The sequence below is a fragment of the Enoplosus armatus genome, chromosome 10 (assembly GCF_043641665.1).
Source record: "Enoplosus armatus isolate fEnoArm2 chromosome 10, fEnoArm2.hap1, whole genome shotgun sequence".
NCBI lineage: Eukaryota > Metazoa > Chordata > Actinopteri > Centrarchiformes > Enoplosidae > Enoplosus > Enoplosus armatus.
In genome coordinates, this window is record NC_092189.1 from 14,732,522 (window position 1) to 14,757,476 (window position 24,955).

General features: G+C 41.2%; 2 protein-coding genes across 2 annotated transcripts in view; one reads left to right on the forward strand and one right to left on the reverse strand.

Moving 5' to 3' along the window:
* Positions 1 to 12,081, reverse strand: part of kdrl (kinase insert domain receptor like) — a 40,504-nt gene extending 28,423 nt beyond the window's left edge. The window contains exons 1-8 of the mRNA XM_070913135.1: positions 11,997 to 12,081; positions 5,431 to 5,521; positions 3,824 to 4,041; positions 2,137 to 2,264; positions 916 to 1,075; positions 676 to 812; positions 428 to 599; positions 105 to 231 (exon numbers count right to left, since the gene is read on the reverse strand). Of these exons, the coding sequence (XP_070769236.1) occupies positions 105 to 231; positions 428 to 599; positions 676 to 812; positions 916 to 1,075; positions 2,137 to 2,264; positions 3,824 to 4,041; positions 5,431 to 5,521; positions 11,997 to 12,060 (1,097 nt within the window). The 5' untranslated portion in view covers positions 12,061 to 12,081. The remainder of the gene's footprint in view (positions 1 to 104; positions 232 to 427; positions 600 to 675; positions 813 to 915; positions 1,076 to 2,136; positions 2,265 to 3,823; positions 4,042 to 5,430; positions 5,522 to 11,996) is intronic.
* A 3,262-nt stretch (positions 12,082 to 15,343) lies between these two features.
* On the forward strand, positions 15,344 to 24,859 carry tex11 (testis expressed 11). Its single transcript, XM_070913472.1, has 29 exons — positions 15,344 to 15,371; positions 16,287 to 16,399; positions 16,786 to 16,870; positions 17,039 to 17,118; positions 17,202 to 17,282; positions 17,366 to 17,485; positions 17,714 to 17,794; positions 17,915 to 18,000; positions 18,083 to 18,140; positions 18,237 to 18,332; positions 18,445 to 18,526; positions 18,925 to 19,003; positions 19,145 to 19,296; positions 19,436 to 19,521; positions 19,855 to 19,992; positions 20,190 to 20,292; positions 20,404 to 20,528; positions 20,833 to 20,918; positions 21,519 to 21,572; positions 21,686 to 21,726; positions 21,835 to 21,912; positions 22,052 to 22,122; positions 22,669 to 22,782; positions 23,006 to 23,078; positions 23,181 to 23,330; positions 23,453 to 23,561; positions 23,676 to 23,796; positions 24,419 to 24,586; positions 24,788 to 24,859. The coding sequence occupies exons 1-29, from the start codon at positions 15,344 to 15,346 to the stop codon at positions 24,857 to 24,859; spliced, it is 2,730 nt and encodes a 909-aa protein (XP_070769573.1).
* Positions 24,860 to 24,955: the final 96 nt, after the last annotated feature.

Sequence of the window (24,955 nt, forward strand, 5' to 3'; positions counted from 1 at the left end):
TAGAAATGTTTATATATTCAGGGTTTATTCAACATTTTATGAAGGTGCTCCTACATTCAATACATAATCTGCAGTTTTTATTGTGACTGTAAACCATTACTTACCACGCTAACATGTCTGCTGGTGGCAGAGCGTTGACCTTGGGCTCAAACACAAGCTTCTTTCTACCTTCTTTGACAGTCACTGTACTATGTTTCTCATGCCTATAGGAGACATTGAGGAATGGATGCTCTGGAACAAAAGGTTAAAGACAGACATTGAAATCCATGCCAGAGGGAAAAGGACGTAAAAGTCATATCGTTAAAGTAAGTAAGTAAAATGCTTTCTTTGTGTTTGTATTTTTATATTTTTTAATAGAATTTAGAGCTCACGGAAATCCAATTTTGAATTTGTTACCTGATTTTTAATCAATCCAAAGCATACTCACCATAGACAAGGACCTTTGCTGAGGCATTCTTGTGGATCGTGGGTTCAAGTTCAGCTTTGCAGCGGTACACCCCCTTGTCCTCCATCGTAATGTTTGGCAAGATTAAAGCTTTGCTCATCACAAGATCCATAGCAGGACTGCCTTTGGTCTTATTTGTAGAATGACGATTTTCCTGAGGACAAAGGAAGTATCATAAGCGCCACTGTAACAACCTGTGAGGGTCCATTTTACATTCAGTGTCAACTTACTGTCTTCTTTGGAAAATCCCATGTGAAGTTGATTCTTCCATTATAGGTGGTGTTACCAGTACAGTTGAGGACGAGGGTGTCTCCAACCAACACTCTGACGCGCTCTGGGGTGATCTTCACATCCTTAAGAATAAGAGCTGTAAAATGGAGACAGATATAAAGAGACTGTGAAATGCTGAGGAAACAGAGAAGTCTTTATATTTCAATAAGCAAGTTTGGCCAGAAAGACAACAGACTCACTCAGTCTCGTAGGGATGTACATTGACTGTATTTCACGACCGTTGACCATGGTGTTACAGGTGATGATACTGTACACAGTGTAAGGACCGTAGGGGATCTTGAATCCCACCTTTGGATCCCATACCATTTCTTTCACAATCTTCTCTGATAAAGGTGGGAGCTTCAAGCAAAAAAGTAGAGCAGAGAAGTTTTGTCAGTACCCATAGATATTTGGTGACACTGGGTCATTAAAGATCACTGAGCTGGACAGACTGAATGAGCCCAACTTAATTTAACATGTAACTCATGCTCTACTGGGCTCAGCTGGGGACAGACATCTGTTAGAGCGAAAGTGCAATTAGTTTTTATTGTTTTGTGGAGTGTAACCTCTGCAATCGTTTAAACGATGGAGCACGATGGAGAAAAGGATGTACGTGCCTGCTGCTGTTTGTTCTCATGCCAGAAGTTGGGGTGGGAGAGGAGCCAAGGGAAGGGAAGGAAGGAAAGGGAGCAGGAAGGAGGAGTGCCATAGATTTACCAACAGCAGGAAGGTCACACGACCAGTATCTGTGCCATCAGATGTGTTTGTCCACAGAAGGCTCTATGTCACGTGGACGTATATCAACGACAAAACAACATGGCAAATAGCACACACCTTTGTGGTTGGCATGGCAACACAAGCACTGCACAAAGCTCTCCTCCATCTTTTGCTGCATTCTGGTATCATATGCTACAATCCTTATGATAAGTTACCTGTTGCTTCCTGTGACTGGGCACAGTGCGTACTGTTTGTGCGTACTGCATTTCCTGATGTTTGTAAGAGAAGGGCGACTAAATTTAGTGCGAGGGTCTATTCTGAGAAAAACACTCTTGGAGCACCTTCCTGCTCTTACAGGAAGCAGACAGGATGACTCCCTTCGCCGCCCCTGAGCTTCCCTCAGACAAGCCACTGTCGGTGGTCTGTTTCTCTGTGTGCTAGAGTGGTTTAACACACAAAGGGTGTGAGAACCAGTGAGACGCCTTAAGCACAGAGTGGAAACGACAAGCAAGGATACCCTGCTGTGGTATTAATAGCAATCTCGCTTTCTCGGATCATGTACCGTGTGTTTTATGTCAAAGTTCATGTCCAACAAGGTCTATGGAACACATAAAGTGTATTACTATATAATATAAACAGTACAATAAAACAACTTAACCCACAAGTAGAAGACATGAACAGAAGGTGTGGAATGATTGTCTTACCCCTGTCAGTGTCACAACAGTATCAGGAGAGGACGTTCGGCAGGGGACCACGAGGCTGGTCTCATGCCTGTAGATGCCCAGGATGTCAGGTGTCGGATAATGAGGCTCCACAAATGGTTGCTCAGGATCTGAGGGACAAAAAAAAAATAATAAACACGATCTAAAATACAGGTCAGTCAGAAATCGCTTTCCAAAGCAGATGTGGCCCCTTACATTTTGTCCTTTGGGTGAACCATGTTTTGTTGCAAATTTACAGCTGTTGTTCTGACAAAAAAAAATGTTATGCTAGAACTGAGTTTAGTTCAGTGCAATTGAATCAGGGCAATGTCAGGGCATCCAACACAGAGATCAAATCTCGGATCAGTTCATTCTAACCGGATAAGGCAGCAGGGCAGTCACAGAGCAATCAGGCTAGTGGTGTGTTCCTGCTGGGCAGCCAGGCATCACACGGCCACTGTGGGAACTTCATGGCCACACAAACAGTCTGCGATTGGTATGAGGTCAAGCAGTAGCGGTGTGATAAAGGAACTATTATTTGAAATGTAAGCATGGAAAATTATGTAATAAACAGCTGAAGGGCTTTGAAAAGAGAGCGTTAGACTAAACACAGTCACAGCAGGCGGCCTGATAGCCAGGCAAACTGGGAACCACATTCACAGAGTAACAGTGTGCATCAAGCATTTAGTTTAGTCTGCATTGCCTAACCATTTCACATCCCACAGACCAATATTCCATGATTTTATCTTTATTTAATGTCTTTATAACAACTGTTTTAAAGTCTAAAGAATATACTTGACACTCAAAATGTGCTTTCCTTATGTTGCCCAGCACAATCTCCATTTCAATGATACTGTAACTGTAACTGGTGCCATGTGACATTTTTGGGGACATACAGGAAAACAGTAGTCAGAGCAGGAAATCACAGTCAATGACCAGGGCTTCCCATGCAATCATGCTCACCCTTCCACCACCAGAAGAAACCATAGTACCAAAGAAACCACTTCCTCTCTCTGTCTCTCTCTCTGAGAAGGTGAGCTGTGCAACTTGAGTCTGAATGCATGTGGATTACAGTCAGCTTCCTGCCTGTAAGGAATAACTGCAAAGTTCATACAATTACAAAATTCTGTCTATTTCTCTCTTTCTTTCTTGCTTTGAGACTTTCTTCCTTCTTTTGAACTTTTTTTCTTTCACTTTTATTTAGTTTTCACTGACTAATTCAGTGAGTACTAAAGTAGAAATCTTCCAGCTTTCATATCTTGCGGGAAATATCAAGACTGCTCATTAACCATTTCAGTCCGTCTGTTAAGTGCCACTGTTTGTGGGCTCAGTTCAACAACAGACCCCTCCATTGGCGTCAGTAGATGACAATCACCCTGTGAAAACCGTTCTTTTATCAGGAGTCCTCCATGACTTTCACAAAAACAAACAGTTAAATCCTGGATCGAAGAAAAACAACTCAATTCAAAAAGAAAGAACTCTTATCAGTGTCTTAGTTTATAGACCAGTTTTTTGTGTTTCTAAACAACATTGCATTCAGCTTTTCTCATGCTGGAAAATTACTTAGATTCTTGACTGGAGTGTCATAAATCTATGAGAGACTGCACAGGTTTCTGCTCTCTTATTCCCACTGTGTTTGATAAAAAAGGACCTATAATCTGAACTGGTCAGAGCGCTTTGCAGGTCTCACCTTTGACGTAGACATAGGTCGAGGTGATGTGGTCTGAACCATCTTTAGAGTATTTACAGCTGTAGCTTCCTGTGTCATTGGAACTCAAGTGTGTGACTGTCAGTCTGCTGCAGTGTGAGTGAGGGTGACGTCTGGAGTCGCACTGCTCCACCTTCACCCCCTCTGATGAGATCGATCGACGGGGATCACCAAGTGTCCAGTGCAGCAGGCCATGACCTCTGACAGAAGACAGAGAGGGACAGTTTTAGGTGAACCCAAAGACAATATTGCTTACTGATGACTGATTCTTGTAAAAAAAAAAGTCTTTGCACTCTTATTTTGTAAACAATATATACTATTAAATGCTTTTTAGGATATGACACATCACATTACTGTTGAAAACTTGATCTATTTTGAGGAAAAGGGTCACAGCTGGCAGTTAACTCACAAGCTTTCTAGTTCAGGATGGCAGCGGCTGCTTTCTCCCCTTGGGGCTTTTGGAGTTGATGTTCATTTAAAATTTATTTTGAGCTAATCTTGAGTCATCCAATAACTTGAACTTTCACATGGGAACATGTTTTTCTTGAATGATGTGCTCAGCTAACACATTCTTTCCACACAGCATCCAGTTTAAAACTCTCATTAAAGAGATCCCAGAGGAACATCAAACATGTCTTGCATACCACTGCCTGAGCCTGCAGAATTTTGGGTCAAGCAACCTCCAGCTCTCATCCAGTGACAGAAAACAAGACAGTACTGTATGGGCCAGGGGTCTTAGCATATGGCCTTGTAGGGAAGCATTACATTAGATAGACATGAGTTCCTGGACATTCCTTGCAGGCCTACAAAATGATGCAAGACCCTCTAAATTCTTAACAAATGTGAATGCAGAACACTTAGGTCCCACCATCCCTAAAGGAAATTGCAACAGACTGATAAATGTGGACCACCACTGGTTCCTGTCAAGGATTGTCCCAGCGTCTTTGTAACCAGCAAGTGTCCTGAGGCTCAGGCATGCCCTGTTTATTTTCCCCCTGGCCTTTCTGTCATGTAATGAGACCAGAGTCTTAACTTTATGGCTTCAGTGACAGTTCAGAAACAGACTCCTCTCCTTCTGACTGACCTCTGATAACTAACTGATAAATAAAGAGGAAACAAAAATGGGGCCATAAACTTGTTTAGTTATCGCAAAAACTTGTGTTTTAGAATTCCTCTGTGACAAGATACTTACCTTTGTCACACTAATCAGGAATTTACATATTCACCAATGGCAACATTGTAAAAGTACTTCAATGAAAAAGTATTTTTAGCAAAATGTACTTTATTATTTTACCCCTATGAGTGTTTTACTGTTATATATTATTCAATTTTTGTTACTGATGCATTAACACGTAAAGGGCATTTTAATGTTGTAACAGGTTGTAACTAGTGAAGACACACATATGTTATATACTGCTGGGTAGTTTCATCTGTAACAATCAATCAAAAAAAATGTAGTAGAGTAAAAAGTACAATATTTCCCTCTGAAATGTAGTGGAATAGAAGTATAAAGTGGCATGAACTAGAAATATTAATACTAATGTTGTTTTGGTTCACTTGGCGTTGACAGAAAGAGGTGAGTTGAATACCTGCATATGAGGTTTAACAAATCATCCTTATGAAGAATGAGGGGATTGTCAGAGGGCAGAATCTCAGGCGAGTGCTGTCTCTCCAAATGTCCTGTTGAACACATACATACACACACACACACACAAAGATACAGACAGACAGACAGACAGACAGACAGACAGACAGACAGACAGACACACACACACACATACGTAGAGCACTTAGAGCAAAAGGCCTTCACATTTAAAGCATCTCATCACTATCACACTAAACAACTAAATGGAAAACATTGTAAGAAATTCTGATGAATCACTTCAGCGCTGTGCATGTGGGTTCACTTTGTGCCGATATGCTCCTGCAAGTGATTCTTCCGGTGTTTCTGGTGCTGGGAGGGCAGGTTGTTGAATGACTGGTGGTCAGGGATGAGCAGAAAGAAATAGAGAAGGAATGGAGGGAGGAAGGCGACGATTTGGGGAGCAGCTGTGCCAAATTGCAGAAAGATCAAACCAGCCAGACTCACGGAGAAGACCCTGATGAGTGTCTTTGCATGCGTTTCCTCTAAATCAACCACTCAACCTCCTCTAGTGGGTGCTCCCTTCCTCTCTTTTAGGAACAAGTCATTTTTTTCATTTACCATTGACCTTGCACTCTAAATGCTATTGTTAAATGATCACGGGGGAAAATATGAGGTTGACATGTTTGATTCAAAGGTGGCCTCCACTTGGTGCGCAGCCAGCTGTATCTGTTGAGAGGTCCCTCTAACAGTGATCAACATAGGAAACACTGTGATTCTCCCTGCTGTCCAGGAGATGTCCCATATGTGATTTCCTTCTTTTCACTCAGCTCCCTGAACAACTTGTCACTGTGGTCAGAAAACAAGTTTATTAAGTCCACCCTCTGCATGTGACAGTCTTCAGGGAAACCTTTATTTGTGGCACATAATGAAGAAAGACAATGGAGTTACACAACCGCTTACTGCCAGGCTGACATGCTGACATATGATGGATTCATACATGGAATCCCATACACATACACAAGTACACCCGCATTTACAATGCAAACACACGTACACAGAAAAACGCACACATTCAACACACACTTCATTTTCCTAGTATATGTCTATTATTCAGAACAGCTGTTGTGTTAAGAATGAGCTGACGGTGCCAGTGTTGGCAGTGGCACTCAATATCGACTTCCTCACAAAATATTTGAACATCATTGTTTTATTGTTCAAGGTTATGCAGAGGGGAAGGGATGTGGCTCATGCTCTTTCATGTTGTGATACTACATGCTTTCAGCTGCATGTGACATTAATACAAATCAAGGTTCCTGACCTTGATAAACAATCACAGAATCTACTGGATTTATAATCTTCACAAGTTGATTACTCCCTTAGCTGTCACACAAATTCCCTCAAGCATGTTCTAATTCGTGTTTTTCTGCAAATTGGCGGCAAGTCATGCAACTGAATTGCTGGAAATGAGAACTTTGCAAATAATTAATCAAACAGAATTTGACCCCTGGGAGCTGTTAAATGTAAACAGCAAAAAAATACAATATATTATGTGTCTGCAAGACTTATGCATGTTCAACATGCCACTTTTTTGACTTATGTATTGATACAAAAGCAACACATGTATGAATGGTGGCATCTGCTTGCACACACAATAACAATAACAACAACCGAAAACATTATCCTGACCTCGATTTGCACTGGCAGGCAGCTCATCTCTTAAAACTGGCCAATTTTTCCCCTATTCTCCTCAGTAATACACCACAGATGGATGAATCAGCAGGGGCCCGCAGCAGCCCACTAAAAGAGAAAAAAAAAAACATCCCGCGGTTGTCCCTCTACACCCACACCCTCAAAACTCCCACCTGCCCCACTGCCTGCCCAACACTGACCTCAGCAAGCGTCCTGACACCCCTACCCCCCCGTAACAGCTGTGTGCTGCATTCCTCCAGCAGAGCGCCTGAAAAATGCCAGAAATTGTGCTTATTGTGTCGGTTCAAAGAGCCCTGAAGCTGGTTCTCATTAAGAGCCATTAAGAAGAGGACAGGCATGGAACAAACAGTGAGGGAGCCTCAGAGACTTCTGGTTCAGTTTCTCAGTCTGCTGAGGATGGAGTCTTGAGTCACACAGCATCAAACTGATTATTGACACAGGGCCAAGTCAACTAAGATTACATTTGTATGTCCTTGTCCTCACTTGGCATTGATGAAGGGAAGTGACACAGGACACAGTGTTTGGAAAACATTTGTGGTAGGTTCACTACCAGTCAGGAAAAAAATCAGTGTTGGACTCCAGGATCTACTCTATACTATTCTGAAATGTCTGCGGCCCAGAAAACGCTTAAATATTTAGTCTGAAAGAACAGCCAAACAATGACAACAACTGATAGAGTTTTTCAATTAAGCCAGAGGTTCAACATTGCAACTGCAATGGTCGATCCTAGACTACACTAATTGCTTACCTTTCATCAAATGTCTTTTAAGGATATAAGATGAGGAAAAATGTGTTTTTTTTAATTAATAATTAGAAAAATAGCATGGATTTCATGTATTATAATGCAACATGGTGGCAAGATATTTTGAGCACAAGTATGGTGAGATGAACTGAGAAAAAAGTACTTAAAAGTAAGGTGTTTTTGTTTATTACATTATTATTGTATTCATTTCTAATAATTCTGGACTGACTTGCAGCAATCTGTTTAGGTACTTCAATCCAATAACTGCACAGTTACCATTTTGTAACAACAGAGACGAATAATATGTGAACAACAACAAAGAAGCTGTGAGAACATGTGAGAGGAAAGGACATTACGAGTTGGCGTAACTGTTGGCAAGATGTCACCAGCCGTGCTCATGCTCGATGTTGGGTAATAAAAACCACTATTACTGTATGTGATGACTGTACTGTCACTGAATTCAACGGGAAACCGCAAGTCACAACCCTTCAAGTGAGGGGAATAATGTGCGTAATTCCCTTCTCTTTTGCAGAGTACATTTCATCTCCCTACTTCCCGTCCTGTAATGAAACAACGCGACTATCTTAAGATTCGGGGAAGAACATCTTTTTTCGGTGTTTTCAAGGCAAAAGTAACAATACAGCATGATGATTCCCTTGTTTAACCTTGCCAGTTAATTCCTTGTACTTCTGAAACAACAAAAGACATAGAAAGGGTGGAGAGTGAATTATTGTTTAACAAAAGAGCGGAGGGTCACTCTTGGTGAGTCATCTTCGCTGTAATGTGACCATGGCGGGATAGCATGTTTAGCCTGTTGATAGTCTGATAATTATAATAATTGGAAACCAACACACTATATAAAAAACTGTTGTTTTTTTTTAATCTTTTAATGATTAGTTTAAAGTTATTATTTCAAATGTGGGATATGCTACCACTCTACCTGTTGAGGAACTGGACTAAAAAGCAAACTTAGATATATATCCACTACATCTGAGTTCAGCACGTTAAGTAATTATACCTTCTCACAGTGTCATTGCTTCATTGCATGGCAGTGCAGCTACAGTATCCTGCTGCAAAAGTGTTTCTTGCCAGTGACCTTTCATGGTAAGTTGCCTTTAGGTTGAGATTTTCAAGACAAACAAAGAGACGAATTCACAAAAGGCTCAACACTGTTGGAATTACAAAAGTTGAAATCTTGACAAAGACTTGGGACAGGCCCACCTGCCAAAATAATGAGTAGTTACCACTGGCTCTGGCTGTGTTACATGGTCTGTGCGTCCTGGAGTATTCTCTCACACACAGCCCTTCTGAAACCCGTCCAGTTTGCCAACTGCAAGGTTAAGACAACAGTTAGGGAGAGTGCCTTTTTTTATTAGCCATATATTAGCCTTTGGAGATTTGGAGGCAAAATGCCCCAGACTCCTCTTAAAAAAGCAAAATAAAGGAACATCTGGCCATGATGGGTGGCCATTCTAGGTTATATAAAGTTGAGTAGAGCCAACAAATAGGAATCATCTGCATGAGAGTCCAGAATGGTAAACCCAGAGGATTCCTGTTCCATAATGTATGATTAAGACTAGTAGGCAAACAGAAGCTCCTCGAAATTGAAATCTCATGCAGGATTCAAAGAATATATATTGCAGGCTCAGGGTGGATATACCTAGTGTGGACCAGATGCTGCGATCATCCTATAAGAACAGCTACACAAAGCAATTTGTTAAGTTAAATATCCTTGTGTAAGGGAATGACTTTGTCTGCTCTGCTGGTAAATCTCTCAATCCAGGTGAGTGTGTGTTTGTGTTTGTGTGTGTGTGTGTGTGTGTGTGTGTGTGTGTGGGGATGTGTTTTCCTTGTGCTGCCTGCATGGACCCAGACGTACCGCCAGTGAGCAATGAGCCCCCACTGCACTTGGTTGACCTCTCATCACTCCCATTTTCCACTCCATCTCAAGTGTCTCAGCAGGAAAGAAAAAATGACTCAAAAACTATTTAGACACAATATCAACTCACTCTGCTAAAAAGACAACTTCAAAAACAACACTGTCCTCACTGAAGAAAACGACAGAAAAAGGTTTGACTTAAACAGCGTAGTGTAGACTAACAGAGAAGAACTGCAACCATGATGAGTAAAGAAAAAGGAATTTTATGGCAAAAAAATAACAAGGCAGCTTCTGGGTTCAAATTCAATCATTATGTCTTTCAATCGTCTTCCAATTGCTTCACTTGTTTTTCCAGAATTTGGCCTGCACCCTGAAACACTACTGACTAAAACAACGTACACGCAGAACTTCTTTGGGTCTTGTCTCCTAATTCTAGGATGAATTCACACATTCAGTAAACTACCTGGATATAGCAAGAAATCTATGAAACTCACAGACACTGTTCACTGACATCACTGACTTCACACCCCAAGTGATATGCAGAAGGCACACAGACCCACTGAAATAAATCTGAAATGCAAACATGTTGCAGAGAGCTGCAAAAAGGCTCTCTCCTTCAGTCTGAGCCGTTATGCTTCATTTAAATAGGTGTCAAAAGGTCACGAAGCAACACACTTGACCTATGCTTATGTTTTAATAAGAAGTAGCTACAAGAGAAGTATTTACAAATTACCAAATAGGTCAAGACTATATTTTAGACACAGCGTTTACCTTTTTCCTCTAAATATCTGATATGATTTCAGTAAAAATAAAGGCTTGAGTGAAAATATGAAAATAGAAGAAATGTGTCTCAGTATAATGATCAAAACCTCTATCAATGTGTCTATGTGATCGAATTAAAACTTTAATATTATGCCATTGCAGCATTACTGACAGGATGCAACATTAATCTTAATTTTGGTGGTTAAGCACTAATTGTTTCTGTCCAGCTCTGTGCTTTATCTACTAAGATAAATCTGTTACACACCTCAGCATGAACAGAAAGAACTTGATGCACCATCGATAACTAATGGCTCTACCAGTCAGTGGCTCCTATGCAGACACAACACCCTCCTTTCCCCCCTGCCATTGTCTTGTGGATGGAGTTTGACACAGCTCAATATGAGCACAAGGAGCTCCGGGAAGAAATCTTTGCTCAGGTAGCGTGTCACATTTCCGTGACCTTTACTAGCCAGAACAATTCCAGGCTGCCTCTTGCCCTTACGTCCGCTTCCTCCTTGTGTCTTTCCCACGCTTTGTGTGTGGACAGTGAAGGAAATCTACTTAAAAACATCGTAGACAAAGCTTCGTCGGCTGAAAGTGTGTACGAGTGTGTGTGTGTGGTGGTGGGTGGGGGTGATCGTGAACAGTATTTCCTTTGTTTGGATGGGCTGTTTATTTGGAAATGGTGAGGAAGGCTTACTGTGTATCTCAGTGGCACACTAGACCTGGCTGAAGGTGGAGGAACATCCACCTTTTATACTCCATCTTGTTTTTTGTTGAGTGACACTGAGACAATGAAGCTGCTTGTACTGCCAGAAGAAAAACATGCATTCTCTTCCCAAAATGTTTAATCCTGTTCTGCCACTGATAACAATTACTGGAATAAACGTTTTTCATAATATATAACAAAAGGCTGATTGGCAATATCTTTGAGAGTATGAAAATCGAAATCAAAATTTCATCAATAAAATCAGCCTTATATTAAAATATAAAGTCTGCCCAACCTGTCAGAGCCAACACATTTTATTAACTTGTTAATTATCACCCAGTTACAACGGGACAAGACTACCTCTAGCGGCTTGTCTGAGAACTGCAGCCTTAAACTGTTGACACATCATTTTCCTAAAACATGCAAATTGAATTGAAATCCATATACAATAAAAAAAAAGTTCTACAAAAGTGAGAATTAAATAAAAACTGGCCCCAAAAAAATCCAATCTCGGTTACAGCTCAATTAAACGTAGGAAGAATAAGATTATTATTATCGAGACGAATAAAAAGAAGTCACTCTCTGTACTTCTCCTTTTAGTAACTGACCGCTGATGAGGTCAAATGCCTGTAAAAACAAAATGCATTCAGCCACTCATTGAAACGTATCAAACAGTCAAACAGTGCGATGTTAAAATCCAGTTCTTTCATGCATAAAACTCTGCTACGCGTAAATAACGGGACTGTGTAAGCATGAATGACTTCTTACCATTTGCGAGCGATGAAGAACACAAGATGACAACGACCAATTTGAAGCAGTCGGATGAGACCATCCTGCCAACTCTTCACCGAAGCCCAAACCGTGTGTTAGAAATAAAGTAATAGAGTCCCTGGCAGAGGCTTATAATTCCGCGTGACTCACAAAAGTTTCTTCCGAAAGCGAGTAGATCAAAGAGTCTTAGTTTTCTTTTAAAAACCGTGTTGTAAATCCACAAAACCCCTCAGGTGTACACGCAAAAAGCAGTGATTCTCCCGTTTCCCATGACGCGTTTCGCAGGGGAGCTCTCCTGCGCAGCTGGGTAAGTCCGACTCCCGATCCCGCAATGAGGAGACGGATGTGCCGCTGTATCCTCGGGGCAGGTGCTCTCGAACAAAAATAAATAAATTTAATGGGGAAAAATAAAAGCTGGGTGAGTGGTATATCAGTGTCTAACTTGTGTCTGCTATAGCCCACTAAAGCAAGATCAATCAGCTCCTGCCTTCCATGCGCGCCTTGGACAATTTCTCCTCCCTTTCGCCTCCTCTGTGCAACACTTATTGCATGCGTGAGGCACGTTTTATGGAGACACACAGGAAGGACGCAACGTCACTTTTTTGGGGGGGACAAACTCCTTTCTTCAGGCTACTGAGGAAGAGATCACTTCATAAGAAATAATGATCAGGCACATCTATAGTAACCCTGCAACAGACCAATATGATGGGTAACTAATGGTACAGGGATATTATAGAAACATAATTAAACATGAAATGTGCAACAGAAATCCTAGTAATTATATACATTTCTAGTTGGAAACTCAACCCTAAAAGCAACTGAAGTGAAGCTGTTTTTTTTATAAAGTAGATCATTAAACTGACCTTTGCTGTAATGCTGCCTTTGATAAAATCAACCTACTGTGTAACTGAGGTTAAAGGTAACAGCAGTAATCTTGTCTCAAGAGGAAAAAGACTTAAACGTAAACAATCATTGTGATATCAGGTCGAATCTATCTGTGTTTAGGGTAAATATTTGCCAGATATATTTTTAACTTCAGGAACAGGATACACTGCTTTTTATATCAATGTAAATAATCCTCTTTTGTCCAGCAGTACCCTGCAGTGTGTGGATGTGCTGCAGACTGTTTTCTTTTATCACCACAACAATTACTCTGCCGTTTTAGGTCATTGTAAATAAGAACATCCTGCCTTCACCTTTCCTCCCACGTCAGGACTGAACAGCCACCATCCTGGTGGACTGGATCTTGAGTGGTGGTGTGGTTGAGGCGCAGCACAAGTGGTGAAATGTGATGAGCACCACTCTCCCATTCCTGCAGCAGGGAAATGGCACATGAGAACATGGGAAACAATCTGTAACATCCCAGTCGTGGGAGTCCCTTTGCGCTCTGGGATTCTGAGACCATAAAGTCATAGCTCAAGAATTCAAAGATTTCCTTAATACTATCAGCATTTTAGACAACCGTTTACAGTTTTATTGTATGTTTTTTCATGAAATCACTCAAGGAAGTCACAAAGTAATGTCCATATTTGGGTGTCTAGAAAGAGCGTAGACAAAAAGTTAGTTCTCTTCTGCATATTTTATTCCAAAAAAGGAGACATTATAGACTTATAGGCTGTTGGGTTACTTTTTTTCTAGATTTGAATGAGACTGTGGACACTCACTGAGTGAACTCTACATGGCATAACACTGATTCTCAAATTGTCATAATCTCAAGAAAATTGGTGCAAGACATGGGCTGCTGAATGGTGACACATTGGAAAAGATGATATGCTATGGGCTTATATATTTGAAGAGAAAGATCACTAAGCCTACAAAGTGCACAAGGAAGAGATGAGGTTTGTTTTTTTGCGGGTGCTCAAATTTAAGTCTTCAGTAAAGGAGACATTCTCACTGGACCAGGAGGGCAGCAGATAAGTCTCCTGATGAACAATTGCTGGAAGTTGCTAGCTGAGAGGGGAGGATTTAAAGTGTTTTATTTTAGAATCTGGTGTTCAAAACACACCATGGGGGACTAACTGGTTCTACACACACAGCGTGCACTGTTCCTTTTGCCCCAACAGCAAAGCAAATGAACCAGCAGAAATAAAGTCTTTCCTCAGCAGAGGAGTGGAGGGGGTCTGACTGTCTGCCCTGTTGATCAAATGACTGGAGTCGGTCTTGAGTGGAAACAATGCCACAGTCTCCAGACTCCAGTCATACTGCAGCTTTGGAAACAAGGAATATAATTTTATGCCGTAAATGTTGGTGGGAGAAAAAGATTTATAGTTCACAATATTAACAAAACAGTTTCTTGCATGACAACAATATTATGAACTGTCGATTTTCAAGCCAGGGTCATAGACAGAAGTCTGCACTAATCGGAAAACCCAATGATTTCTGGAAACCAATCATGCATCAAATTTGACATGCAAGTAGCTGGCAGCTCAAGATCTGGACTCTCTGCAAAAGATTATAAAACTATCTCAATATAAAAGACTCTTATTAAATATTTTGTGTTCAATATCCACATTGTTGGACGAAGAACAGAAGTACAACATGAAATAGACAATATGTAAAAAAGGTAATTAAACAAATTAGCGATTCAAAATTCAATCCAATATAAAGTAAATATGAAATGAAATGCACAAAATTAGCAGAAGTAGCTGTCACGGTATCACTGAAGGTCCTTTAGCTCACTCTTAATGTGCATGCCTGCTCTGATTACTTGTTAAATATGCCTGTTATGGCTGAATAAAAATAGGGTACTGGTTTCCAAAGGTAGTGGAGCGCATGTAGCACATGTTGTAAATGTAGACCTGCAGTACAGTGAAATGTACTTAAGTCCTATATATTCGGAGATGCTGTATAAGAAATGGGAAATGGCACTTAGGCCTTCAGTTTTTGTTTGTTTGGCACTGCATTAAATATGCTAAACATGAGATTAGCTCCACTTTTTAGAGACAAAACTTTAGTATCTTGGAGAGAGTAAAATATCTCAATGTTGATATGTCAGTATCAGATAATACTTTGGTTCTTATATCAATATAATTTTTATGCAAGCTAACGTTAAGCTAACTGTAAAATACAAAATCTTTACATGAGCTAACTATTAGCTAACTGTAACTGAATAACCAAGTATTATAACTTAATAACCACATTCTGGACCACATTAACCAGTCTCATTGGAAAAATAAACTAGCTTGGCACCGGAAGTCTTTGAGAGTTTGATTTTGTTACCTGGCTTCAAGCTCTTCCCCTCCAGGACAAACTTCGCGGGCATTTGTGACAGTAGTCATTCAAACGCTGATGTGGTGAGCCTGAGGCTATCTTGAGAACTGTTTTTAAGTGGTGAAACCTAAAACATGGACCAGTTTGTTTCAACTGTGAAATGTGAGTATCTATCTAAATACTAACGTTATTTGTTATATCAGGTATTGGTTTAATACAGTTCTGGCTACAAACTGCAGTTGTAAGATACTCAAGTTAGCTAACGTTACTAAACTTTCAACCTAGCTAAGTTAGGTCTATAACCGTTTGCAAGGTAACCTAAGTATAGATAACGTTACTGCCATTAGCTAAGGCTAACTAGCAAGGTTAGCTTGTTTATGTTTGCTAACACCACTAAACTTCCAACCTAGTTAGCTTTAGGTCTCTAACCGTTTGCTAGGTAACCTGAGCATAGATAACGCTACTGCCATTAGCTAAGGCTAACTAGCACGGTTAGCTTGTTTGTGTATGCCAACATTACCAATACATCTACTTCTTGTGATTTATGCCCTTTACCTTGCTACCTTAGTATCGACCAAAATAAAGGTGGGTTTTTTTTTAATATCAGAATACAGCTGTATACACTATAATGTAAGTTACACTATTATGGCAAGCTAACAAGCCTTTTTTGACACCATTACCTACCTGAATATTCAAAATGACACTAACGAAAGACCCACATTAGAAGTGAAACTGGCTATTGCCACACACACGTTTTGGGGGAAAACATTTGACTTATTTTAAGTATTTTCCTACTCAATAAGTCAGCTTAACCGTTTCTCCATCAGTAGGATAGTGCCTCCTTTTGCTGATTGGACACTATATTGCTTAATTTTTTAATGAAACCAGAGGGTAGAGAGCACATTTCCCCTTTTGTCCCATGGTGAAATGCAGGTTGCTGTCAGATTAGTGGGCAAAACGATATTGGGGTATGTGCTATACTGTGTCCGACATCAATGACCACTTGTGGAGATGTGTCTGCTGTTGCCTTGTTTGTGTCTTGTCAAGGTGTCTTGATTTGTTTTTGTTCATACACAGGTCTCACAGAGAATCTGCTGCAGAAACAGCCGGAAGATTATGATGAGGTGATAGAGAAACTCTTCTCTGAAGTCTCTGGCCTGGAGGATTTCCCCAAAATACTAGATCCACAGGTAGATAAAAGTGTGTGAGCGAGTTTGACTATAGTCCACAGTTCTAGTTAGGAATGTGCTGTAAGTACATTTTTTTTTTAAATAAGCAAAACAAAACGACCAACATTTATAAATTAGCAAGCATAAATCTAAAATTTTACAGTGCTATCACTCTTGCCAATGCAAATGCCAAAAAGCTTATTTCTACTTGACAGAGTCTGGTTCTACCACAATATATTTACTATTTAATGACTACTGTAACTGAGTCGTATATAGTTGTACATCCGATCTATTTATCTAGTACTAAGTCAAAGATTGTTTTTAGCATTATGTCACCTTTATGTGGCCAGTAAGTTGGCAGAAGTTGTAAGTTGCATACATTTTTATTTTTTCTACTTATATTACAGCTTGAGGAGTGTGCCATCCAGCTGTGGAACTGGGCAGTGACTAAGAATGTGGGCACCAGTATAAGTAAAAATCAGAAAGCCAAAGGTACACCTCTAGCTGCAGTATTTATTTACATGATAACTTTACGGATGATCTTGACACTTGAAAATACTCAGACATATGATCTGAAAGGTTGACACAAAGTAGGGATTTCAAGCAGGGGTAGTCACGATCGTGTCACGTCACATTCAAATGTTCTCACCATCCTCTCAGTGCGTCATGTCGCGTGCAGTCTGCTGTACTGCTGTGAGCCTGATAATCCAACAGAGGGCGTCATCCGCAAGCAAATCCTGGTAGGCAATATTGTAGGCACCCTCTGTGAGTGCTCAACGTTTCAGGAGGACAAGGTCTGTTTGTCAGTGTCTAATCTTTACAGATGGCCAGCAAAACAGGGAGAACCTGGCTGGACTGCAAAAATCCCCAGATGGCAGATAACTTCTTAAGGCTTGCTGTCAAGGTGAAAGAAAAAAAACACTCAAACTGAGAAAGTAAACAGAAATATGGTGGCTTTACAGATTATCCAACATACAATATCCCTAGAGCCTGGAAACCCTCTATAGCCAACTAACGTCCAGAGGTCACGGAGCTGCTGACATCACTTCATCCAAGGGGGATGTAGAGAAGGATCTGCTTCGAATTCTCTCATCCCAAGCAGAATCGGTGAGCTGTGGCGCATGTGATGTTCAACACCTTCAATGTGAATATTTGTTCTTGTGATATTTGGCAGCTGAGGAAGTGCTATTCTGACAGACTTGCAGTGTGAAGTGTGAGACAGCTAAAATGTGAACTGAGAAACAATGAGAGGGGGAAATCTCATTCTGTGCTAATTGGGAACGTTATATATTGTTTGCTGACATTTAATAGAAAGTTCACATCGCTTCTTTGCAGGCCATAAGTCAAGGGAATAACCATGAAGCCGTGGCCTACATGCAGCGCTGTAAAGACATGCTGCTTCGGCTACCAAAAGATGTAAAAAAGCCCTCTGTTATTACTATAACAACACTATATATTGTTGTTTTCACATTTACAATACATATTGCCATTGAAAGTGTGGGGGATGTTAACTGTGAATATATTTTTTCAATGCAGACTGTGTACCTCTGCCTCATGTGCTACAACTTTGGAGTAGACACTTACAATCTGAGAAAGTTTGAGGACAGTGCATTCTGGTTGAGGTAAATATAATATTTACATTCTACTGACAAGTGCTGAGAAACAATGCAGTGGGAAAGGGATTTCTTTCTTCTTCTTTTTCAGCCAAAGCTATGACATTGGGAGAATGAATATGAAATACGCCCCTGAATCTGAAGTCCAGGTAAGACGGGGGCAATACGAAGTTTAGTACAAGCAATGGGTACGAATTAAAATAGTGATTTTATTTTTTAACTGTCATCAATTTCCCTCTCAATAGGCCAGGGTTTTGAGGCTCCTTGCTACTGTTTATTTAGAGTGGGACTGTCAGAGGTTTCAGGAGAAGGCCCTTAATGCTGTCAGCTTAGCCAACAAGGTTTGATAAGATAAATCATTTTCACATTGTAATTTACAAATGCATTTTGAAGCATGCACTTACAAAAACAGCTCAGATGCTCTGTACCTAATGGCACTGTGCAATTTGACAGGAATTTGTGAGCCCCTCTGGGTTGTACTTAAAGATAAGAATACTCCTGAGATGTGGGGCCTCAGACGATCATATCAGAGCAGGTTAGTCATTATCCGACCTCATTCTATTATTTATACAGAATCTCATTAACACAGGCAGCAGCAGGGTATCAGTGGCTGAGAGGTTAGAGAAGTAGATGCAAGGAAGAAAAGTTGGTAGTTTGAGTCTCTGAAGCTACTGGAAATGAAGTGAATTTGTAAAACTCAAAAAATTCAGCTGAATAGAAATATTTTAAGTGTCTACAGTGAACAAAAGTCTACAGTAACTCCTCCCTAGGCTTTTACAGGTCAGGTGAGGTGCTCCAGTATAGCTGCTCAATCTCCAACAATAGAAGATTGTGCTTGTACTGGGGCTCTGCTCAGTGGTGATGTTTGTCTATGGATGACTTAGGTTGAGATAAATGCACGTTTAAAAGCAGATCATAAAAATGTGTTCTCAGGACTTAATGAGATGCTGGAAGCTGAAGTTTCTCTTGAAGTGTGTCTGAGCTCAGTGAAACTACTCATGTCTGAAGACAGGTAAACACCCTAGCATCTTTGTTTGTACTCTCACTTGGCTCTTTGTAGAAATGTATGACGAACATGTGCACATATATATTTTCTTTGTAGGAATGCTCAGACACATACTATTCTGAATTATATCAGTTTTGATTTTTCTAGAGAAGTGTTGGCATTTGAGTATTTGAAACGTGTGTGTCAGCACTTCGAGTCGTCCCCTGACCTGGGAACTGCTCTTGTCTTGCACATTGAGCTACTGCTGCAGAGAGGCAAGGAGCTGTTGGGCAAACAGAAGATAGAGGATATCATCACTGGTACTTTATTTTTCCATTTCAGGTTTGGAGAGTAAGTCTGATTTTAATAAAAATCACATGATGAATTTTATAGTAATGCAGGTAATGCACTGTAGATGTGCTTCTATATTAGTATTACCATTTTTTTACACCCACGCAGGCCACTATACAGGAAAACAGCTGACTCCACAGGCCCTCACAAGTCTACATGTCATGCTGTGGGATAAAGCGTCCAAACACTTTGAGGTATCCAAAACACTGCCTTGTTTATCGTTAATTCACAAGAGATGTTATAGTGTATATCCACATGCATAGTTATCAGCATGTGGTCAGCACTGCTGCCTCTCTCCGTGGACTGTTTTTGCGGTGTTTGCGTGGGATTGCTTTTAAAACCCAAAGACATGCATGTCAGGAATACTCCTATACTGCCTCTGAACAAGGTACTGACCTCAGAACCAGTGGTGGTCCCTGATCCCGGTATTGTGGCTGCCCACTGCTCCTAAATAGTTAGGATAGGTACAATGCAATAATTTCCACACAAGGATAAATAAAAGATAACTGTTCTATCTTTCTTCCCAGGCCAGGAACTATTCTGAGGCTCTTCAGTGGTATAACTACTCCCTGAGTTTCTTCAAGGCAGGTCAGATGGAGCCCAACTCAGCCAAACTGCAGAGGAACAGAGCTTCCTGTTTCCTGCAACTTAAGCAACTGGAAAAGGTGAGACAACTTGAGCCACAACAGCAAGTCAAGGAAATAAATGTGTTGTCCAGTGGCTGCAGTGGGTGGTGTGTGTCAGAACTCACCAGGTAGTTTGTCAGTGTCATCAGCCACAATGGTAAGTGCTCCTGCTACTTTTTTTACAGCTTATTCATGTGATTCATGTTTGCATTTATATGAAAACGTTTGTTTATCAGGCCAAAGAAGCAATTAAAGAAGCAGAGAGATGTGATCCTGACAGCATTTTCACTCAGTTCAGTGTTTACAAGATTGCAGTGCAGGAGAACAATGTGGGGAAAGGTATCTACAAAACATTATCTGTGATGAATATGCAGTTAAAGCATGCATGGTAGATGGTAGCTACATTTTCAGCATATTCTCGGTGGTGATGATGCTGTTTTTTTGCACCAGCTGCAGAGGCAGTGAATGCGATAGCACTTCTATCCAAGAGTCCTGTGGCCAGTGAGGACAGACTGTTGGTATCTGAGAATGCTGCTTCCAATCTCCTCAGTCTGGCCGCTCAGATTGCTTTGGAGGTAGGACTCATTACTCAGTTCTGTACACCAGTCATAACGTTTGTGGAATATATGGGAAAATAATGTTTTTGGTCTGGTTGAATTATTTTCACATTTCTCAGTCATATGGTATTGTTACGATGTTATAGGGCTTCAAAAACCCGGGTTTAGTCCTCAACAGTGGTACCTGAGGGCAAGGTCCTTTAAAGTGATTTTTATGAATAGGAAATGTGTGCCAATCTTTAGTATACCGTATGATTGTGATGAATATGACTGGTGACTGGTGGTATTAATGATGATGAGGATGTTTGTGCCCCTGTGACAGAATGAACAGCAGGAAACAGCCATGAAGGCACTGGAAAGTTTGTGTGAAAACTCCCAAGATGAAGCTCAGGTTCTGACTGCTCTCAGGTCTGTGAGAACTGGAATATACAGACGAAGAGAACACCAAAATAAATAATTTAAACAAATAAAATTACATCTATTCTGATAAACTATCTCTGACATGAAAGTCATAAAGGAGTAGGAAGCCAGCAAAATGTGTTTATTTGAGAATCTCACACAGAAAGCATAATAGACATGGCTGTGAAGGACACATACGGACATCAATCAGTAATCAATGTGTTTCACCAAGGAGGCTTTTTTAAGTTATTGGTTGGTTTCCTTCTAATTTGCTGACATTTTGGCCTTACCCTTTGCTTTCCATGCTGCTGTCTTGAACTAAAAACAAGACTTTTTTTGGATAACCCCTAAGTTTGCTTGCAGCTTTCTCTGAGAACAAAAATACCGAACAAAAAATGATGATAGAGTTTCACACATAAAATGACAACATTTAGTAGAGATGGCTTATGTGCTGAGAGATTGTAGGGAGTCTGTTAGTTTTCTATACACCTCTATGATCCACTGACCTATATTCCCTTGCTTCTCCACTGAAAGTGTGTCTCTGTATAATACAGTTAGTAGGTGAAATAAAGGAGGTCAACACCAGTTTCTCCATTCATCTTTTTATAGGTGTTTGGTTCGACTTGTGCTCTCCACAATAGAAAAATCGAGTGACGAGACAGGGTGAGGCGAAGGGAAAGTACCTAATAAAGTGCGATTATATAGTATTATTGATGCTGCTTTTAATAAAATCAAAACACAGATTTACATTTACTACCTTGCATCACTCCATGTAGGAATGTGAATATGGATGTCTTGCTGCCATATCTAAAAATGGGTGAGTATATATGCAACAGGGTTAAATTGTACTTTTGAAAGAAATGTCTCAACTACAGTATCTGCTGTGTGTTAAAACCCACAAATGTTTTGTTTGCCATCGCTGCAGCTCTGCAGAAAGTTTCACACCAGTCTCGCATGACTGTTGAGCAACGCACAGAGGAAGCTAACTGGTTCAGGAAGATTGGTACTAAGACTCTTTCTCTCCTTGTCACTTCAATCAGACATGGTATGCTATCACGTAAAATCTTGCAGCACCTTCATTTTGTGTGTGTGTGTGTGTGTGTGTGTGTGTGTGTGTGTGCTTCTGTGTGTCCTTGTTACAGCCTGGAACTCGGCTCTGCAGTGCGAGAGCAGCCCTGACAGAATGAGGGATTTCTTTGTGCTCTCTTACCAGGCAAGTGCCCTTATTAGCTTTGTCAGGTGAATTAATCAATATCTACAGTTCGTGGGTGTAGATCAATAACACCTGAACAGGGATTTAACTTTGCTGTAGAAAGATAAACATATCAGTTTAAGATAAAGAATCACAGTGGCCCACAATGATCCCATCCTGCATGTGCATTTTTTACCTTTATTCAACCCCTGAGATGTTGACTGAGGGCTCATACTTGATGTAAGTACATGCATTCATGCCTGAGAACACCTCTATACAATTAGAGGCCTCTGGTGTTGGATGTTGAGTAGATGTTTCAGGGAAAGTGGGATGAACCACTTTATATTAGGGGGAATTATAAAAAGTAGTTGTTGACTGAGGAGAGAATGTTTCCAATTCTTTCCTACCACAAATCTTCCAGTTTGTCTTCTGCTCAAAACCACAGATCACAAGCCCCTGTCTTGTCTGTACTGTAATCAAAATGGAAATACAGTATTTGAGAAATGCAATACTGTCACGCATTAGTTCCTTTGTTATACATGTGTGTGCTTCTGCATGAACTCGTAGCTCTCCCAGCTGTGCCCTCCTGATCGCACACTGCTCATGGGCCAGAAGACATGTCTGTTAATGGCTGCTGCTGCCTCTTTGGAGCTCTGCAGGAAGTCTCTCCTCTCTGCCCAGGTGTGCCACCCACTCCCTCTGCCCATCTCCCACTTTTAGCATGCTCTCCATCCACAGGGATGGAAATTTACCAAGACCAGTGGAGAAGAGAGGTGACTAACCACATTATTGGTGCTGGCGTAGGTGTTTTCATTTGAATCCCTTTGCCTTTGAAGAGGAACTGAACACTAGATGGCGATGATGAATCCAGAATGCTTGTTATGTGTTTCTGTTTGGTTCACAGAGTGAGGAGCTCACTCAGGCTCTGGAGCACATTCAGATCTGTTGGGAGGTCTGGAAAACCCTGAGAGCATCAGGTACCTGAAGTAGCTACACTACATCCGAATAACAGCCATGTTATTTATCTTTCATGAATCAAAATGGAGCTAGACAAATGTATGCTCAACCTATACTTACAGGAAACTTGCCAATGGACCCAACAGACACACTGCTGCTGCTGTATGAATTTGAAGCTCGTGCGAAGCTGAATGACCCCAAGGTTGAGACAGTACTGGAGTCTGCCTTGGAGCTTGAAAATGTTGAAACCAAGGTGCTAGAAACCATTGCAGGTAAAAAAAAACAAGAACACACCCTTGCTGTATTGTTAATGTTCTCTCTGCTGACATGCCTAAAGAAACAGACACGTTCTAGTATTTGCAGAGTGCTGGCATCTTTTTGTTTCTATATGTAGCCTTAGCCATGGAGCCTCCAGCCCACTTCCCTCTGCTGTGTAAGAAGGCCTTGAGGGTTGCTCTCTCTCTGCACAAGAAACAACCACAGGCTGACCTGGCCCGCTGCAGGCACACACCTCACTACTCTTTTTTTTTTTATAATTAACGATCCATTTCCACAAGGTGCTTATTAGGATGGAAGCATTTCTGATTGTGTGAATGTTTTTTGTGTCCCTGTCTTAGCAAGTGCGTTCACAGCCTGATCAAGCTGTCCCTCCCGAGCGGCGTGTCAGAGGTGGAGGCCCATGTGCTCAAGGAGGTGTGGGACTACTACGAGGAGGCCCTGTCCATCATTGCAGCCGCAGTGAGTCAGCACCAATCACACACCGCTATCCCTTGGCTCCCACCTCCTGTTCTCTCCAACAGAACTGCTCCCCGCTATATAATTAACCCCCTCTCTTCCACTCTATGCCTGCCTGCTGTTCTAGAAGCCTCTTTTTATCAATGGGCTTTCAGCCGCACTTCAATTAGCAGATGCTTCCATTCACCACCCCCTTCCTGCCAATTTGAATGTTAATGTGCTGTACAAGTCATCACACTGCCGGTGAGCAGCAGCTCTGAAAAAGGCATCAAATTATTGAGACATTACACTGCTTTAGAGGCAGTGCATATTTCCCCTTTCATATTGAGTTATTACTCGAAAGCTGTGGAGTTCTTTGGATCAAAGTGAAAGCCAGAGATTAAAGTGTTGTGAAAGACGAATTAAACTTTAGAAATGACAGACCTTCGAGTTTGTTTACGGTCTGTTTAAGACTCATAAGCATTAGTAAAGGTTAACATACAGTAGACACAGGATTGGATAGAAGTTACTCACAGGCTTTACCCACTTAAGTCACAGATTTCCTTCCATGCGCTTGGCTCAAGAGAGTCACCCAGGTGGCCTCCATTAAATGCCTTTTTGAACATCTTCCTGCTCTTCTCTGTAGCCAGACGACTTCCCAGAGATGGAGACCCTGTGGTTGCTGACTCGGGCTTGGAACACGGGGATATTGCTGTACAGCCTGGCTCAGTACCCCGCGGCTGAGAAGTGGTGTGGCCTCGCCATGAGCTTCGTCCGCCACCTGGGATCCCTGCAGGAGAGCTACGAGACACAGGTACAGGACTGAAGGAGAGGAAGGGAGGGGATGAAGCAGCAGTAGAACATGATAGAGCTTGAATCATCCTGCTAGTTAGGCAAATATGACAAAGGCGTTGGCCCAAGAAACACACAGGTCTTATGCTGAATTAAATATGTAACCATCATTGTAGACCTTTGAGAGCATGCGGTTATACCGTCGTTTCTTGTGAACCCACAGATGTCTGGTCTCTACAGTGAAATCCTGGACAGGTTGGACAAAGCCAAGAAGAACCTCATCATGGAAGAATAACCGAACCGGGACAGGCCAGCTTGGTGTCAACCGTCTGTTCTGAGGGTGAACTTAAATGGACTTAGTTCCAGTTTGTTGCCGCTAAATGTTACTAAT

Excerpts from the sequence above, each read along its gene's own strand:
- tex11 (XM_070913472.1), top strand. The coding sequence starts at position 15,344 with ATGGACCAGTTTGTTTCAACTGTGAAAT. Across the intron at positions 18,141-18,236 it reads CCCCTGAATCTGAAGTCCAG|GCCAGGGTTTTGAGGCTCCT; the intron begins GTAAGACGGGGG and ends CCCTCTCAATAG. Across the intron at positions 23,562-23,675 it reads GCTGACCTGGCCCGCTGCAG|CAAGTGCGTTCACAGCCTGA; the intron begins GCACACACCTCA and ends TCCCTGTCTTAG.